The sequence below is a fragment of the Epinephelus moara genome, chromosome 5, assembly GCF_006386435.1.
Source record: "Epinephelus moara isolate mb chromosome 5, YSFRI_EMoa_1.0, whole genome shotgun sequence".
In the NCBI taxonomy this organism is placed as follows: Eukaryota; Metazoa; Chordata; class Actinopteri; order Perciformes; family Serranidae; genus Epinephelus; species Epinephelus moara.
In genome coordinates this window covers 14,744,721-14,762,234 of record NC_065510.1, presented here as the reverse complement: position 1 = coordinate 14,762,234, position 17,514 = coordinate 14,744,721, and the positions used below count along the sequence as shown (strand labels likewise).

The 17,514-nt window shown below is 41.6% G+C and overlaps 2 protein-coding genes across 5 annotated transcripts in view; one reads left to right on the top strand and one right to left on the bottom strand.

The window, feature by feature from the left end:
• Nucleotides 1-17,514, top strand: part of neurl1aa (neuralized E3 ubiquitin protein ligase 1Aa) — a 101,696-nt gene that overhangs the window by 61,149 nt on the left and 23,033 nt on the right. The gene's annotated exons all lie outside the window — the stretch shown is intronic.
• sh3pxd2aa (SH3 and PX domains 2Aa) overlaps nucleotides 5,750-17,514 on the bottom strand; it is a 151,277-nt gene continuing 139,512 nt past the window's right edge. For all 4 annotated transcript variants that reach the window (XM_050045236.1, XM_050045237.1, XM_050045238.1 and 1 more), the window contains one exon: nucleotides 5,750-15,881. In XM_050045236.1, the coding sequence (XP_049901193.1) occupies nucleotides 13,863-15,881 (2,019 nt within the window). In that variant the 3' untranslated portion in view covers nucleotides 5,750-13,862. The remainder of the gene's footprint in view (nucleotides 15,882-17,514) is intronic.

Below are 17,514 nucleotides of genomic sequence, written 5' to 3'. Positions count from 1 at the left end.
ACATGTCCGGGCAAAAGAGGACGTTTGGTCAGCCTAGGCTAGATGAATAGAGTGGAGAGAACCAAACAGTAAAGTTGCTGGAAAAGCAGCAGCAAAATGAAAACTGAGGAACTGCAGATTTGGGTGAGCGCTATCTGACAGTTGTGTTTCTGTCCACCTGAGAAATTTAAGTCCAATATTTGCTTTAGCTACTTAGGTTGCTTAGACTTAGTCTCCACGAACTCCTAAACCCAGTAGACCTGAGGAAAACTGCAGAGTCAGGTGATAGCAATGCTTTTTATACTACATATAGTCATTTGATCCCTTGATAGGGTAAACATATTGATTAGTGCAGATTTAATTGAAAGTAGTCTATATGTTTTTAAGTCTTAACATCACCAATACAGTTTGTGCAATGACGGATTGCAAATTACCAGTCACACAAGTGCTCATCAGGTGCACTACCTACCTATACAAGGTCCAGCTGGAATGACGCCTAATCAAGTCATCTGTGAATAGCCAACTTATTTAGCTGAGGTCACTTAAAGAAGAACGCCAGATGACATAAACTCCTTGCCCTATGTCTGACAGAAGTGTCAACTTTTACACTGTTTCCATCCTCAGCCTGACATTGCATCCACTCAAACCAATTTCCATGGGGAAGGGGATCCAATTTTCCTGAACCAATCACCAGAGACCAGCATATCTGCCTGAATCTAAAGTTATTTTAAGTCCACACTGATGTGTAGCCATGCCAACACACTGTTTTTGCCAGAGTTATAAGAGTACAGCAAAGTGAATTAAATCAAACTATGATGCCGTGCAATATTGAGAAGACATTGATTTAGAACAGCCTTGATAGCAGCCTTTATCTTGTCCACAGCGCTCGCCATTGTTGTTATCCCTCATTGGCTCTGGGACACAAAGCGTGACAGCTTGACAACAGCGTCAGGCCCACCAATGGCTCTTACTGGCTAATCGAGTCCTCCCTCACAGCACTCATTGGTTGTTTTTATTTCAACTGAGAAACCCCTGTTTCACGTTACAATGCCAGAAGAGTAAATCAACAAGGACTTGGTGGAGAGGGCGGATTCAAAGGTCTGGACACAGGCAAGCAAACTTCATCTGCTGATGAAGATCATGTGATACCATCAAAAGCTGTGGACCTTGAGCAAAGTTTGTTTTGTCGATTATTAATTCCAAGGTGAAGAGTGAGCTGTCACTTTGAGTGACTTCCTGTTGCAAAATGTAATGGCTCACGCTTTTTCCCCTTTAAGGACAATGGCCTTGTGGGTAACCTGTGAGGGTGTGACATGTACTTCCTTGTGTGCATGGAGGAAAGCAGCTCTCTCGGGGTGTCAGACAGCGGGCGGCAAAGAGTGATGATAGTCAGCAGAATTAAGTGTCTAGAAGAGCTCAGGGCTACTCCTTAACCTCATTAGAAGGCCAGGTTTATTGTTTTGTGGTGAAGACTGCAATAAAGCCACTGTCGGTGAACGGCACCCGAACACCTCACTGTCCTTCTTTCTGCAGAGTGGTCTGGATTGCTAGAGGCTAGTTACCTGCTAATAACAAGCCAAGAAAATTTAAATTAATGTTAATAAGCCAGTGTGTTCCTTCCCAACTACAGTAGGAGCCGGTAAACTGTCACCAAGAGAGGTAACAAAAAGTCGAATTCATTGTGTGGCTCTTGCAGTACAAGTATGTACAGTTGCCCATATGACAGACGTGTCAACTGTTTGCCTCACACAGATGGTCTTTCTCTTTGCTGGTATCGCACTGGTCATCCTAAATGGAGTGTTAATAGTGTTTGTATGCACTTGACCTACGACACTGAGACCCAAGAAGCCGAAATGTGAGTTGGCTTGTAACAGATGTAGCCAGCCGTGCCCTTTGAGGTCCACGTGAAACACAATGCTAAGTCATCTGGGGGGCCCCGGCCCTCCGTTACATCATGTGTTATGGCCTCCGTCCCAGCCACAGCTGCTGGGGGGCTTCACGGTGACAGGTAGGGGATTAGGAGATGAGTGGAAATACGCTGCACTCAACTTTGAAACATAAGTTGTAGATGTGCTCCTGCTAAAATGACTACACTATAAATTCATGAAGCACCTCATCCAGATGTCTCGTCAGAGCTCCCCGATAGCCATCTGTCTGCAATAGAGCGACTCATGACATCTCCATATAAAAGAAGCGACTGAGGGATATGAATAAAATGAGTAATATTCTCATGAAAAGAATAATCCCGATGAGTGTATCTAATACTTGTCATTGTTCGGCTGAGCATTCATAACCCTGCCACAGATCATCATCCTTCAATGTTCACAACCAATGTTATTAGTTATGGTGTATAAAAAAGGACCGATCATAATAGAATTTCATTTTGAGACTCAGTGTCAACGTACATATTGAGTTTGTAATGTGCAGGTCTATTCATATGAAAATGTCTGTGTGCTCGCCGTCTGACATATCAGCACTGATGTTGTCTGGAGGGGCAAAGCGAGACTGGTTCAACAGAGCCACCTAGTGGAGAGACGCTGGTATGGTTACCTGTATGTATGCAATGCATGGTAAAAATAATTATTTTCGATAAGATAAAATGTAATTACCAGTTTGAAAAAAAAAATAACTCAAGGACCACTTACTGGCTTTTGTGCTGCTTTCAAAAGCATCTCAATGTCTCCTTCAGTGAATGGAAATGCTCAGTTGTCCTCATGTAGAGAACTAGAAGGGCACTCGATGTGTCTGCCCTGTGATTCATATCTGCTCCAAAATGTATTTATATTTTTGGCATTTTAATCTTTGATGAAAGACAGGAAATGGGAGGACAGAGGAGAACAACATGTAACAAAGGTTCCAAAATGGAATTGTACCCAGGAGATTGCTGTAATGTGGTACAGACAGTAACCACTTGGCAGGCACTCCAGATCCAACCCAAAAATTAATGAGCTCTTCCTTGACCCATGCTTCATCCCTCCACCAACATTCAGGAAAATCAGGGCAGTAGTTTTCCAGTAATGCTGCTGACAATCAAACAAACAAACCAAAAACAAAACCTCATAAACGAAGGTAATAAAGTTTGAACAGTGAAAGGAGTTGCAGTCTCACCTATACTGTATTTTGTGTCCAAATTCCAAAGTCTTTTGTGACATGATGACGATTGAAATGTCTCTATGACAGAAGAAAGCTCTGGAAAAAGGAAGTTAATGGTGTTTTTGACCCTGGAAGATTTCCAAGGTGATAGCTCGGCAGTTATTTTCCAATTATAAATGTTCAATATTTACAAAATTCAACCGATTAAAGCTGCACTGATCAATATCCTTACATCAACAACGGGTAAAATGACTCTTAAAACCACAGAAAATGATCACCTGACTGTGCAGTGTCCCTCAGTACGGAGTGTGTTCACATTTTCAGCTAACTGTTTTAGTTTTACATCCCATCACTTTGCTGTCTCATACTGTCACCATTTTTATCATCAGCTATGGCAGGGAGCTGTTTCCATCAAAATAAGCTACCCAGTGTTGGAAGGGTTACTTTTTAGATGTAATAAGAGTACAGAAAACTAATTACCCTGTAAAAAATACAATTAGTAATGTAACTATTTAACTATTTGATTACTTCCCTGACAAATGTTTTAAACGTTAAGCTGAAAAGACCTGAAAAAATATGTGGGTCAGTGTTCTTGCACGGCAAAAGTACGCGAAGCAACAGATGAATGTTATATTCCACATATAAACTATATGGAACTGTGTGTAACTCCTTTGTAATCACCAACATTTTGATTAGTAACTGAAATTTAATTAAATTTTTTTCTCATTAACTGATTACAATACATATATTCTGTAATTTAATTACGTAACTCCATTACATGTATCTAGTTCCCAACACAGGATATGCCCGCTATAAATTATCTGCCCAGCATCAAACAGCTGAAAAAGTGAAAGGTAGAGTGAATATTGGACTTAAACTAATGACTAAGGAGAAATCTGTACACCATGGCAGGGCCAGTTGGGAACCACTGTGTTAGCAAACACTTGCCAGTTGGAGTTATGTTTCTGTCATGAGGGATGTTAAGGTCCACAGATTTAAATATTCAGTGTCATCGACCTATTTTGCTGTCTCTGTTCAACAGCTGTTGTGATGCCCCTCCCACTGTCCCTTTGAGAACGTTCCAGCCTCATCAGGCAGTTGGTTGACATGAGAGGGTCGTTGCCTTGATTAGGCTCACCTGGGCTTCCAGGCTATAAAAGCTGCCTCATGTATTCACTTGGCTTCTCCCTTCCTTTCAGCTGATATCCACCGGGCGTCATTGCTTTTGGTTTGCACCTTCAACACCTCCACAACACACCTGACACACACACACGTGTGGCTTTCGTAACTGACTTTGCCAACCTACATACTCCATTGATTATTTAAGTTAGTTTTAGTTTAGTTAATTCTGCTTGTTGTAAGTAAATCTTTTGTGTCGACTCCCTTCTTGAGCCAGTTTGTGACACTGTCATTAGTCACTCGCTCTACAGCAGGAAACAGCACTTCAAAATAAAAGCTCTGCACCAAAAATTCACTGTACCTCAAAATAAACGTGACACATTTGCGAGTCACTTGCGGCCCATTCAGAACAGACCTGCGACCCACTTTTGGACTGCGACCCGCCAGTTGGCAACCACTGCACTAACATGTGTTTAACATTTAAAAAATGCATCAGCCTAAAGGCCAACGCAAACGGCCCTGTTTAGAGCCAGTGTTGAGTTTGTCCATTCTGTGCTACTGTAGAATGACTAGCAGTGGGAATCAACAGATACCACATGATTTTTTTTGTGCTCTGTTGTATTTTAGGTAGCCTTGTGTAACATCTTGCCCAAGGGACTAAAGATGAAACATAGCCTCTTGGCTATTCTGGTATTTTTATACCATATAGCCTATATTTATTAATTTACACTGTCCCGTACTGTACTAGTAAATTGTACAATTAAAAGAATAAATGAATAAATACTCAGCGTACATGTATCGATATAATATTGCCAGGAAATTGTCACAATACTAATGCTATGATGATTTGCCCTCACCCCTAAAAACAAAATGGTGGACTCTGTGGAAGAGGACCTGCTCCATATGAAGATAGAAATATCTTAAGGTAATGAAAACATGATTCTTATTTGCAGGTGATTATAAACTAATGAAAACATAAAATGCATATATTAAATAGCATTACTGCTAATAGGTGACTACACACTGGACCTTTAAGTCATCCAGTAGTCTGTATCTCTGTCTCAGTCAGAAAAACATGAATGATTGTCTGACCTGCTGAAGCCTAAGACCATTTTGTTTTAAGAGTTTCGGGTTTGTGTTGCTTCTTGGGGCCGGAGGTGTAAGCATATATTTCATGTAACTTAGGACACAAGTGATAAATCTTTCCACACACATTTAGATACACGAGAGCAAAAATCCCTGTCTCTTCTCTTTAGTGGGAAACTGGGGCTGCGGGAGCTCGTTCGTCTTCATTCATCGCTCTCAACCTCCTCACACTTTTCTCTCATAACTCATACCTGGCTATATATAACCAGCTGCACACTTCTGCTCCTCCACATCTAAACTCACTTAATCTGACCGGCACAATAAGGAGGATAAAGATAAATGTCTCAATCTGTAATATTACTGTCACATACTATCTAGCCATATCATGAGCAGGAAGGTGGGGGTTGCTGCTCTTTATCTGCAGTAACACATGTAATTGGATGACGTGCGAGACAAATGAAAAGGAGTCGGGTTCAAAACAACAAAGATAATACATTTAATATTGTTTCTCTTTTGGGCAATGCGAGATACAATGTAAACATGTACAAGATACAAAAGAAAAAGGAACAAGACTTGTCAAAATGAAACGGTAGATAAGAAAATGTCCTGTTTTCAAAAGGAATGCACATGTGCAGAATGTCTCCAATCAGAAAGAATTTTGGACAGTGTTTGCTCTCATTGTAGTTTGTCCCATTGTGCACTGGTGTACAGCACGATGACGCTTTGAAAAGATTAGGTTGGCCATGTCACCGTGACTCCTCATTGGATGATTCACTGACATTTACAGTGGAATAAAGCCTCCTTGGTCTCCTCATGGCATATCTTTTGAAAACAAGGAGCTTGCAAGAGTTAAACACAATTTGCATAACAACAATGGTAATAAAAAGGAGAAATAAAAAGAGAAAATAAAACAATAGCACCTCCTTTGGTCCAACTCGAGGCCTGTAGTTGTTATTGTGTTTGTTAGTGTGGCTGACGTGCTGGTAACAGATTGTTTCTGTCAGAATTTACAGATCAAGAGCTCGATGGCATCCGACTTCCAAGTTTTTTTTGGCACACTGCTCTCCTCAGCAGGGTGATGACGAATTCTATTCTATAAATGCATCCAGGCTAAAAACAGGCTCCACCTTCTCATGAATCTACCTCACATCAATCACGTCTGACAGCTCACCTCCACCACAAAAATATGGCTGAGCTCTGACCGTGACCAGAGGCTCCCACGCAGACTGGCAGCAGCCGCAGTGTTCTTGATTAGGACGCTGTTAGCGCCGGAGTATCGTCTGACTGGCAAAGGTTAATTAAGACACACTGTTGTGCTAATTAGAAACAGGGATTCAAACAGAGACAAAGAGACACAGCTGCGTGCCTCATTCCTCGACACAGCCTTCTTTTCTGCGGCTGGGAGACAGCTCCCGCTGATGCCCGCTGGCGCGTCAAACAACTGTGAGGAAGTTTTCAGAATGACAAATAATCAGCATTCCCTAATTCACAGGCTTTGGGATTTTATTTTAAATCCCAAAGCCCCGCAGCTTCGCTTATTCTTTTTTCTTTCTTCTCTCACACTCAAACAAAAACTACATATTAATTAAAACAAAACCCTACAAAATCAACTCCCTAAATACCTCAAACCTGCTCCCACACACTTACTAAAACTTTCTTATCAAACCTACCCCTCCTTCTATCAAACAACTGCCTTTATTAACTCAGCAATCACTGCCTTCCAGAACTGGGTGCTGTTGACTTCTGAAGCCCTTTCTTTTGATTCCTTTAACATTACGAATTAAAGCTTGTTTCATTAGATGTGAACGCTTCAAATCCTGTGTTACACTTTTACAACATTCAATTATTTTCTCAACAGAAACACTGAGGAATAAGGCAAAAAAAAAAAGACTCCAGTGTTTGAAGTTTTTTTTTTTTGTCTTATTCTAAAAAACTTTTTCAACACCAAGCTCAACTCTCACACCCTCAGGGCTACATAAGATCTGAAGACACTGACAGTAAAAGAAGCTACAATCAGACGTGGGATCAGTTTTTAAAGTTATTCTATGGACGGATGGTGAGAGAAGCTTCTGCGGTGTGAACTCATTTCTCTCTCACTGACTTCCAGTTTCTCGCAAAAGCAGCTTCAAAAAAACATCAAGTGCCGCAATTAAAACATTGTTTTGGAGTAATGAGATCACAACTCAGGTTTGGAGAGCTCATTAGTTTTGCTGAAGGTGGGTAGAGGGAGTTGAGTTAACACGGGCTCCCTTGTTGGATGGAATTATTTTTCATAGTTTTAGAGTGGAAGCAGTGCCCACAAGCCTTTCATCTTCCTCCTATCCAAAGCTCCTCTCACCTCACTCTCACCTCGTCTACTAGAATCCACTATCTGATCCATCTTGTGTCTCCCTGTATCTTGCTCTCGCAAATCTGCTCCTTGACCTCCAAATTCTCTTCTCCTGAGTGCACCTGCAAACAATCCATCTTATCATGCAAACACACACACACACAAACACACACACCCTCCTAGATATCTCAATCATTTCACCGGGAATAGACTGCTCGGCTGTGTCGAGGAAGGAGAGGGGAGAAATAGAAGTGGGGAGCGGAGAGGAAGTGTAGCCAGGAGGAATAGCTAGTGTTTGGGATTACAGAGCTTAAGATGCTTCACGCCTGAGAGGTGCCGTCCATTTGTTAAAATAAAAAGGAGAGCGAGGAATAGAACAGGCGGTGCTGTCTCACCCGACTGACCTCCGGGAATATGTCGGGGAAAAAAATATCATATATTCCCTCTGGCGCGAATGACTCCTCATCATCATTGAGTGTGCGCTGGCATGTGCACACACGCAGAATGCAAAATTATCACCGCCGCCAATTCCATTTCTATCCCGCCGTGCAGATGCACACAGGTTTGGGAGCGGTGTCGCTGACATAGGCCGAGCTCGTATGATTGAAAAAGAAGCCTGTAACTTAAAGGAACAGTTAGAGTGTTTGGGAAATGTGCTTTTCGCTTTGGATAGGAAGATTAACACCACTCTCAGGTATGTATGCTAAACATAAAGCGAAAGCCAGGAGATAGTTAGCGTAGCTTAGCTTAGCTTAGCTTAGCGAAGAGACCGGAAACAAGGGTAAAGAGCTTCTCTGGTTTCGCACCTCTAAAGCTCATTAATTATCATGGTATGTCTCATTTGTTTGAGCAATACAAAAATTAAAGAGTAAAAAAGACAAGTTGTGTTTTTTTGGATGGTTAAGTGCTGGACTATTACCTGGCCAGGTGTAGTGACTTCTTTGAGTCTTGTCATCAACCACTAAAAAAACACAACTTGGTCATTTTAACAAGTTAAGTTGTTAGTACTAAGCTTTTTTTTTTTTTTTTTTTTTTTTGTTAATCTCTAGGCTAGGTTTTTCCCTCCCAACTCCCAGTCATTATGCTAAGCTAAGCATACTGGACCATGATTGGCTTCCACTTGTGAAGTCACAAAATCATGCTGGCACACACACGCCTAAAACTCAAATTTAGTCTCTGTCTACACACATACAGATTGTTTTTAAACAGATATTTCCCACTCTGTTTAAAAATAATAATTCAGTCCACACCATCTTCATTTCACAAAATATCTCTGTCCACACTACAACGCAAAAACGACCTCAAACACTTGCCAGCGCTAACTTTCTTCAGTGGTCTACCATTTCACAAAGGTAGTAAAGCGTACAAGCTAACGTTACCTTTTTAAACACACCAACTGGAGATCTCATCACTAACTTAAACACAGCTAACTCAAACATACGACTGATGCCCTGCACATGCTCAGGTTTTCCTTCCATTCCTCATTGACAACAATCCGACCCTTGAAAATGTCCCACCATCTGCTGGTTCGACCCTTCCTGATCCAAAACCGCTGTTTCTGGCAGAATTTAAGCCATGGACGCTGAGGTGGACGCCTCAATTCATCTGTGAAGTGGTGCAGCAATACTAAGCTTAGGTGTTAAGTAATCATTAGACCAAGCAGTGCTAATATAAACTTAGCAAACTGGTAGTCCACCGTTGTTGTTGTTGTTGTTGTTGTTGTTGTTGTTGTTGTTGTTGTTGTTTCTAGTGTACGCTCATTACACAAACCAACAATGGGAAATTGAGGAGATTATGTCATCATTTCCCAAATGCTCTGTTTCACATGTCCACATGGATAAACTGTAACCAAAGTTTCGGAAATATCTGCACCGTTCAAGGCCTTCAAGAAATCTGTTTTCGTGACCTTAAATTTTGTCTGCATGTGGTGAGAGGCCATAAGTAGAGGAAAATATCCATGTAGACAGGGTCTTAATGTGAGCTCAGCATGAAAGTGAAAAAAGCCTTTTAGCGTCAAACTCTGCACAGACATCATTCTGCACAGTGGAGCTCAAACATCCATGTGAGGTGACAATAAGTGAACACATTTTTGAGTGAAGGAGGGACTTTAACAACATGTCTAAACATCATGAGAGTGGCATCAACCTTCTAACCCTCAGCAAGAAAGTATTTCAGGGTAATTCTCTGACTGTTCCTTTAAGTTGGAGTTTAACTACAAACTACCCCAACAAAAAGGTTTATGGACACAAGCCCCCTTTACAACAGAGGGAACTCCGTGTTTAAGCCTGTACACGCAAGACAGTCTTTAGCACAATGACGTAATCGCACATGGATAAGGCCTGCCTGGGGCTAAGCGAAGAGAAAAAATAAAGGTTTTTCTATTTTTGGCGTACATCCTGGAAGTTGATGGATTGAACTGAAATGGCCTGAAGGAGCGTTCATCTCCCCGCTCTCTTGTTTACCGCCGAGACTCTCCCGTTGAGGTCTCTTTGCCCGCCGTCTCCGGCGGTTCAAAATGTCACCTTTGCCGTGGTGATTGGTGAGGAAAAGTCTGACTTGGTTTGACAATGATGGGGTAAATGTCAAGAGAGGCATCCGCGTAGGTGCAGAGAGGACACACTCCAGAAAACAAAGAAAAAAAAAAGAAAGAAGAAAACAACAACAACCCAAAAACAAAAAACTATTAAAATTCCATTCAGGCACGAACGTGACAGCTCAGAGCAGGGCCGCTGAGGCCCCTGATGATGGGCCCATGACTCTCCATCTGTGAAGAAGACCCCAGAAGGCTGTAAAGTCAATACAGAATGGGTCAGTGGGTTTCTGCCATGCCATTCACAAATCGCCGTCCCCTGCTGATCCGGGGCAGGAGAAGCAGAGATTCTCATGCTAGTTATTATAAAAGTCCATCACGTCAGGAGATAATGAGATGTCACATACGACTGCTTTGGTCCAATGAGTTTTCCAATGATTTTAGGGCCTTTCACATCTGCTCTTTTAAGATCAATTTGAAATGATACACTTGAAACGATGATAAAAGCTCATGACTGGCAGTTTGACTGGGAAAATCTACTCCCAGCGGATGAAATGGCATTGTTCAGGTTTTTTTTTTTTTTTTTTTAATCTTTTTCTAAACCTGTGATATCTTTCGTCTTGTTGAAGGATGATGTGTTCTTATCTATTGCACATTTCCTCGCGGGTACATTTCAGAATTTGACAAAAAAAGGGCAAAAAAGAGAAATGAGAAAAAAATAAAAAGATAAAGCATGAATAAAGATTGATGCTACACAGCTAAATGTATGCTTGACACAGAACGTTTCCCTTGCTATTTCAGCCAAGTCAATTCAGCTCGATCAAAAGAAGCAATATGCAATAATAATATGTGCTGGAGCGAAATGTACAAAGTGATTTAACACATTTACATAATGCCGTCGTCTAGATGGGAAGGGGCCTTGTTGCTGGACATCATAGAGTTAAAATTGTGATATTTTTAAACTTAAATAAATGCAAATACCTCATAAATGTGTCCAAATGATGATATTTTTGGATTTTTGTTGACTTATGAGTCAGAATTTTGCATATTAAGGTGACTGAAGTCCAATTTAGGTATGCATAATGCTATGCAACAATAATTTGAGTGGCGGAATAAGGTGATTGTCAAACCATGATAAAATACAAAACTATTCATAAATATATATATATAAAATCAGGCATTATGTAAAGCACAATAAAGATGAAGGAAGTGCCCATGATTTGCTAAAGTTGCAGCACACAGCATAGAGAAAAAAAAGAACTTTTTTTTTTTTAAATTTAAAAAAAAATTAAAAATAAATTATTGCCCAATACAAAACATGTGCTACAAAAAATATATTTAGCTGCACTGAGATAAAAAAAAAAAGAAACAAAAAATTCTGTACAGTTTTTGGTGAGACTCACTGACCAGCAGTGCATTTCTTATTGCACTGAGGTAGGATGGCTGTAAGCCTTGTGGATGGGAAAAAAATATATTGTTGTAGTGCCTTTGACCTCCCACAAGAGGTCGCTATTAATCCAATTCTACTCAGACTTTGTCATGGAGAGAACTCATGGAAGAGTTCCACCTCTAGTTTGAGGTGAAGGGGGAAAAACAAATAGAGAGAAATTAAATAATTATGAGAACATATTCAATAAATAATATGCTGAGTATTTACTGCACCTTTACATTAATGCACCATAAAAACAGGTTTAAAGTGCACTAATTCACAAAACAGAACCACTTCGTTCCTCATTATTGCCACTGTGTGATCACAGAGTAACAAATAATAACAAACAAAAAAACACAAATATGGTTTCGCTAAAATAGATAACTGCAATCTAGCAGGTACTGTGATACTGTCCAGCAGAAACATAATAAAAGGTTAGTGTTCAGCCTCGCACAGAGAGCTCACACCGCTCGTTAGAAAATGTATTTCAGCAGTCTTGAACATCAGCCGTTTGAATTTGAAAGTTGGATTTCAGCTCAGAACGTCAAATTCTCATATTTCACTTCTGCATTTGGGGAGAATTATTACTAACTCGATATCTTAGGTGATTGATAAGTCTTATTAATCTGATGACCAACTACAATTTGGAAGATGTGAAAAAATACCCAACTTTGAAACTAGTTAATACACTATGTTGTCTTCTATTCAATGTCGAAGCCCGTACTGCACAGCTATATCTAAAGTTAAATTTGTTTACCTCTAGTTTCATAGATCTAAAATTTTGAGAAAATGTATCAAGTGCTTCCAGGTACTGATTTCTGTTCAGTTCAGAAACCTCATTTTAGGCTTTTTGTTGAATACACTATTACTTGTACCATAATAAATAAATAGTAAAATCACATAAAAATAGCCAATGAAATGATATTTTTCTTTGGTTCGATCACATTTTGGGATAAATGCTGTACAAATACGTCCCTGGGATTCAATTATTTCACCTCATTTCCAGTACTTATTCAATATATCTCCGCAACAGCGGGATTATTATATGTATACAAAACAAAATATATACAAAATCAATTGTTCCTGGAACTAAAAGCACTACAGTAAACCTAAACCGTTGTAAACTAATTGTTGTCGTCTTTTTGAGGTTATTAGCTACACATGAATGAGGTGGTTTTGTTCTGGAGAGCACTCAAGTTACAAGTTGTTCCTTTGAATTTCCATAAAACTCAACCATCTGACTGTTTTTTTCAAGTTTCACAGTTTTTTTTAAATACATTTGCTATCCCACATAGTTACATCTGGGATCAAAAACATGAATATCAACATATTTTATGGGGCTTGACGATCTACGACAAAACTACGCCAATTTATCAAACCTGAGCACATCCTGTGTATTTTGCCAGTGTCAGATGGTACTTGACAAGAGGCAGGAGCTTTTCCAATTCTAGGCTGTCGGTGGAAAACGGATGTCACAAGAAAGCAGAAATAATTCTCTAAGGAAGACTTGCATCAACACAAGACATCGTAACATGAACAATGAAACTAAATAAAATACTGATAATGAGATTAAACTGGTGTTTTAGTTTGCTTGTGGTGTAAAACAAGTAAATTCTCTGGTGACTTGGGTCACTTCAATCTTTGTTTTTCTTCCTTTAATCTACGTCAGACCAATTAGAGCGCTCCAGATCGAAACTGAGCACTTTGTTTGCACTCTATAGTGGACTTCTTAATTGGTTATGGAAATACTCTTGGTGGTGTTCATCGGCCTATGGCACTCTTTAAAAGATTTGGTTGATTTAATGTTTTGCCATCCACCATTGAGGACCTCCATTCAGGTGATCAAATACAAAAGGCACTTGTCGGCCATCAGAGTCAGTGATGGGCAGGAATAAGCGTAACCATTACCCTGCTCAACTTCAGTTTTACATGATGCAAACCTCTTTAAGAGGTTATCACTCCCATTCATACCATTTTATATCTCAAAGCCTCTTCAAATTTCCTCACTCAACGTTGGCCAATCCCACATCTCTGTCTCTCATTCCCAGCCAAAATATTTAAAATCTTAACACTCCTCTTTGTGTTCATTTTAGTAAACCAGCACTAAAAGTGTCCTTCCTTATCAGATTAAAACATCTTTCTTTTTACACCCAGTCATTAATGTACATTTTCATTTTGACATATTGCTTACAGGAGATTGCGGGTAACATTCTTAAGGAGTGATACCACCCACGTCCTTGGAGACATCAAAAGGGGGAGGTGCGGGGGAAGGGCGAGGGAGGGATGTGGGGTGGGTTTTATTTTTTCCGCTCTAGGTAGTTGGAGGGGACCCAGCCCTTGCGGGGAAGCAGGCTGTCCTGCACCTGGCAGTACCACCATCCATTGGGGTTTCTTTCTAACACTTCCAGACAGGTGCCCTCAGTGAAACCCATTGTTTCCTCATCGCCACGATAGTCAGCAATGGAGACGTACACATCCCTGCCAAGGTTATTGTGGATCAGTTGGTTCTTCTCTATAGGCTTGGGTCGAACTGTGGACACAGGGATGCCGTTGCGTTGGTTAACTCTGCTAAGGGCGTCCTGGACATTACTTGTGCTGAATGCGCTCCCTGAGGACCCCAGGCTGGAGCGCTCTGCGGGCCTCGTCTGACTTTCAACAACTACATGTGGCCGCACGGTGCTGAAGGAGGCGTTTCGGCGGACACCAAGAGTGGCCGAACCAGAGCCGTAATGATCACTTCTACCAAGAGAGTCATTTCGCCTCAGAGACCCCGTCATGTAGTGTCCATCCTTGGCTGGCTGTGTTGTGGTCACAAATACAGACTGAGGCCTCACCGCCACCTGGCGTACCCCGTTCCTCATTCGAACACCCCCGTTAACCATCCCGGATGGTTTTGAGAAGCCACCAGGGGGCTTAGAAGGAATTGGTGGAGTGTTCCTCCTCATGCCTTGATGCTGCTGGCTCAGACCCTGAATATTGATGTTATTGAGGGCCAAAACGTGCTGCTCATTTTTCTCCAGGCTGTTTGACTTACTGCTGCCACTCCCGTGACCATCTAGTTCTAACCCACCTACATCACCCACTTGTCTAACAGGTTCCAGGTAGTATGAGGGAGCCCAACCCTCCTCGGATCCCCAACGGATGTACCACCAACCACTCTCTTGCTTTTCCAGAACCTCAACCTCCACCCCAGCTGGAAAGCTGATCTCAGAATCCTGGACCTTCTTGTAGGCATCCAGAGAGCGGTACAGAGTGGGGCCTTCTACATCTGAGTCCCCACGGCTCCCTTTGGAGTAAACAGAGGAGAGATCTGAGGTACTGCGTGAGCACATTGAGTCCTCTGATGAGATGACAGAAGCTGTTTCAGAGTCGTCCCCACGAGTAGTTTTCAGGCCATGTCGAAACTGACTTGTAGGCCTCAGCTGCCGTCTCAGAGAGCTGATATCCATCCTCTCGGGACTCTGGGGCTCTGATTTGGTCAGAAGTGGTTTAGGTCTGACAGAAGGCTTGGGCCTGGTGGAGGGGCTCTGGCCTATTCTCTGTTCCACATCCCGGGTGAAGACAGAGCCTTTCTTGGGGCCTCTGCTCAATTCGTCTGATGAAGAGTGGGGGCTGTTGTCCTGTGATCTAAGGCTGATATCTATGTGTCTGCCCAAGGTCTGGCTTCTCCGGGTCATCTCTGGTGTCATGGTCTTCATGGGTCTACCAGCTAAAGGTGAGGATCCAGAGGGTTTGCGTGGGACTGTGGAGGAATGGTAGCTCCTTGGGGAACTTGGCTCACTCGAGACTTTAACTTTAGTTCCTTCAATACCACTGCTTGGCCTGAAGCCATCGTTCTCATAGACACACTCTTCTTTCGCGACGTCCTCTCCGGACCTGAAGGAAGCTCTTCGGTGGGTGAACACAGGTGATGCTTTGCAGACAGGAGGAGAGGCCTTGGAGGAAGGAGGTGAGCTGCGGTACTTGTCGCTGACAACACTGCTGATCTTCACATCCAGGGCGCGGTCATCCTTCAGGCAATCTGTGTCCGATTCACCTTCACACCCGATTGCAGGAACATCATATTCAGGTTCCTCGTACACAGGCCTGCTTGGTGGCTCGGAAACTTTAGAGGCAGAGTTGGCGGGAGGGGGAGCCTCCTCGGACTCTTGTTTTTTGACAGGCGGAGCTGGGGGTGGGACTTTGGGCCGGGTCAGGGTGCTGGTCCGACGGCTGAGGTTTGGTTTCTTGCGCTTGTCGATGTAGGAGCAGGGGGCCCAGCCCTCCATCTCGCCAATCTGCACATACCACCAGCCTCCGGGGTTCTTCTCAATAACCTACACAACAGAACATGAAAGATGAACAATCAGAAAGGTATTTTTCTTTCTTCAGGACTTGTCAAACTTGCTCAACACTAATATGTTTTAGGGTTTAAGGGTAGGGGTAGGGATGCACCGATTCTGAAATTCTCGGCTGATACCTATGCAGATGTTTACAATTTCGCCGATATCCAAAACCAGTGTTTCTATGTTGTTATTTACTTTGTTCTTGTTGTTATTTGTTCCCCCTTTTGTACCAGGGAAACAAAGAAAATCTTCATTATAAAAAAACCCCTTCATTACACTCCCTTTGAATGAGCACAAATTAAATTAGAGACACTTATGAAACAACCTGCAAAATAACCTTATTTCACATTAATAAACATTTGAAAAGTAACTGCTTCAAAAGCCTTTTTAATATGACATATCGTAATACCTTCTCTAATATCTATTTTATATTGCTGTGAAAACATCAACAAATCTCTCCTTCAAAGAGCTGTATTTATTAAAGTTTCTCACTACATTTACAAATGTACATTTCGTATATGTTCTGCTATCATACATTGGTGTTTGAGGATGTTGTGATTAGTGCAAAACTCATTGGACAGGTGATAGTGATTTGGTAGTCAGGCCTCTGCTCCTCAGAGTTGCTCTCATGTAATTAGTAGTACCAGCTGACTGATTCATTACACCTGGTAGTAATCTGCCTGTGCCTATATATATGTGTGTTCTGTGAAGCTCTCATGTCAGTGGCACTGATGATAGTCAAGGACTGAAACGTTTGCTGCTACTTTTATTCACTTTTTATATTTTTTTTGCACTTTGAGCACCCTTCTTTTTGTGCATGGATGTTCTAAACAAATCAACATTTTTTTGCATTGATCTCAGCATGTGAACCTTTTTTGTGGCCCAATTAAATTGGTGTGTGGGTGTTTCTTCTGCCCTTCTTGGTTGTCCATTGTACTGACGCACCCAAGATACACTTTTTTGTTGCCATAAGTAGGCACAGTTTCACAGCAGCCCTAAGACTTTACAAAATTACATTAGAACACATCATGAGAATGTTATTTACCTTTGCCCAATATCCATTTTTACAGAGCAGAGCTTGAATGCATCATAATGTATCTCAATGCAACCTCCATTAGCTGCTGGTTCTGGCCACCGGCTGCCAACAGCTAATGCTACCTAGCTCTTCTCCTGCCGATTTCAACATGGCTATGTTATTCATGATCTTTATACAGTCTATGTTCACAATGTAGCATTATCAGAGAAACAATAGGCTGCATCCACTGGTGCATCAATGGAGAGTTTACTGCATCCTTTTGTCTCTGTTTGTCACAAACACGTTTCTTATTGTCCCCAGGATGACGTTGGTCTCGAGCCCTGCTTTTTAGCCTGCGCAAAGCTGATGCAACACAACAGAAAAACATCGGCCACTGCCATCAGTGATTGTCATCTTATTTGCTCAAAACCAATTGCAGTCAACAAAGTGAATATCGGTTGATAATGACGTGTGGTTGATAAATCGGTGCATCCCTAGTTAGGGGTTAGATGATCAGATGATCTAAGACATCCTGTTATTACAGCTGATATTGCAGAGATCTTGCACAGACATTAATGACAAAAGTTAACTGCACTGTCTTGAATAGAA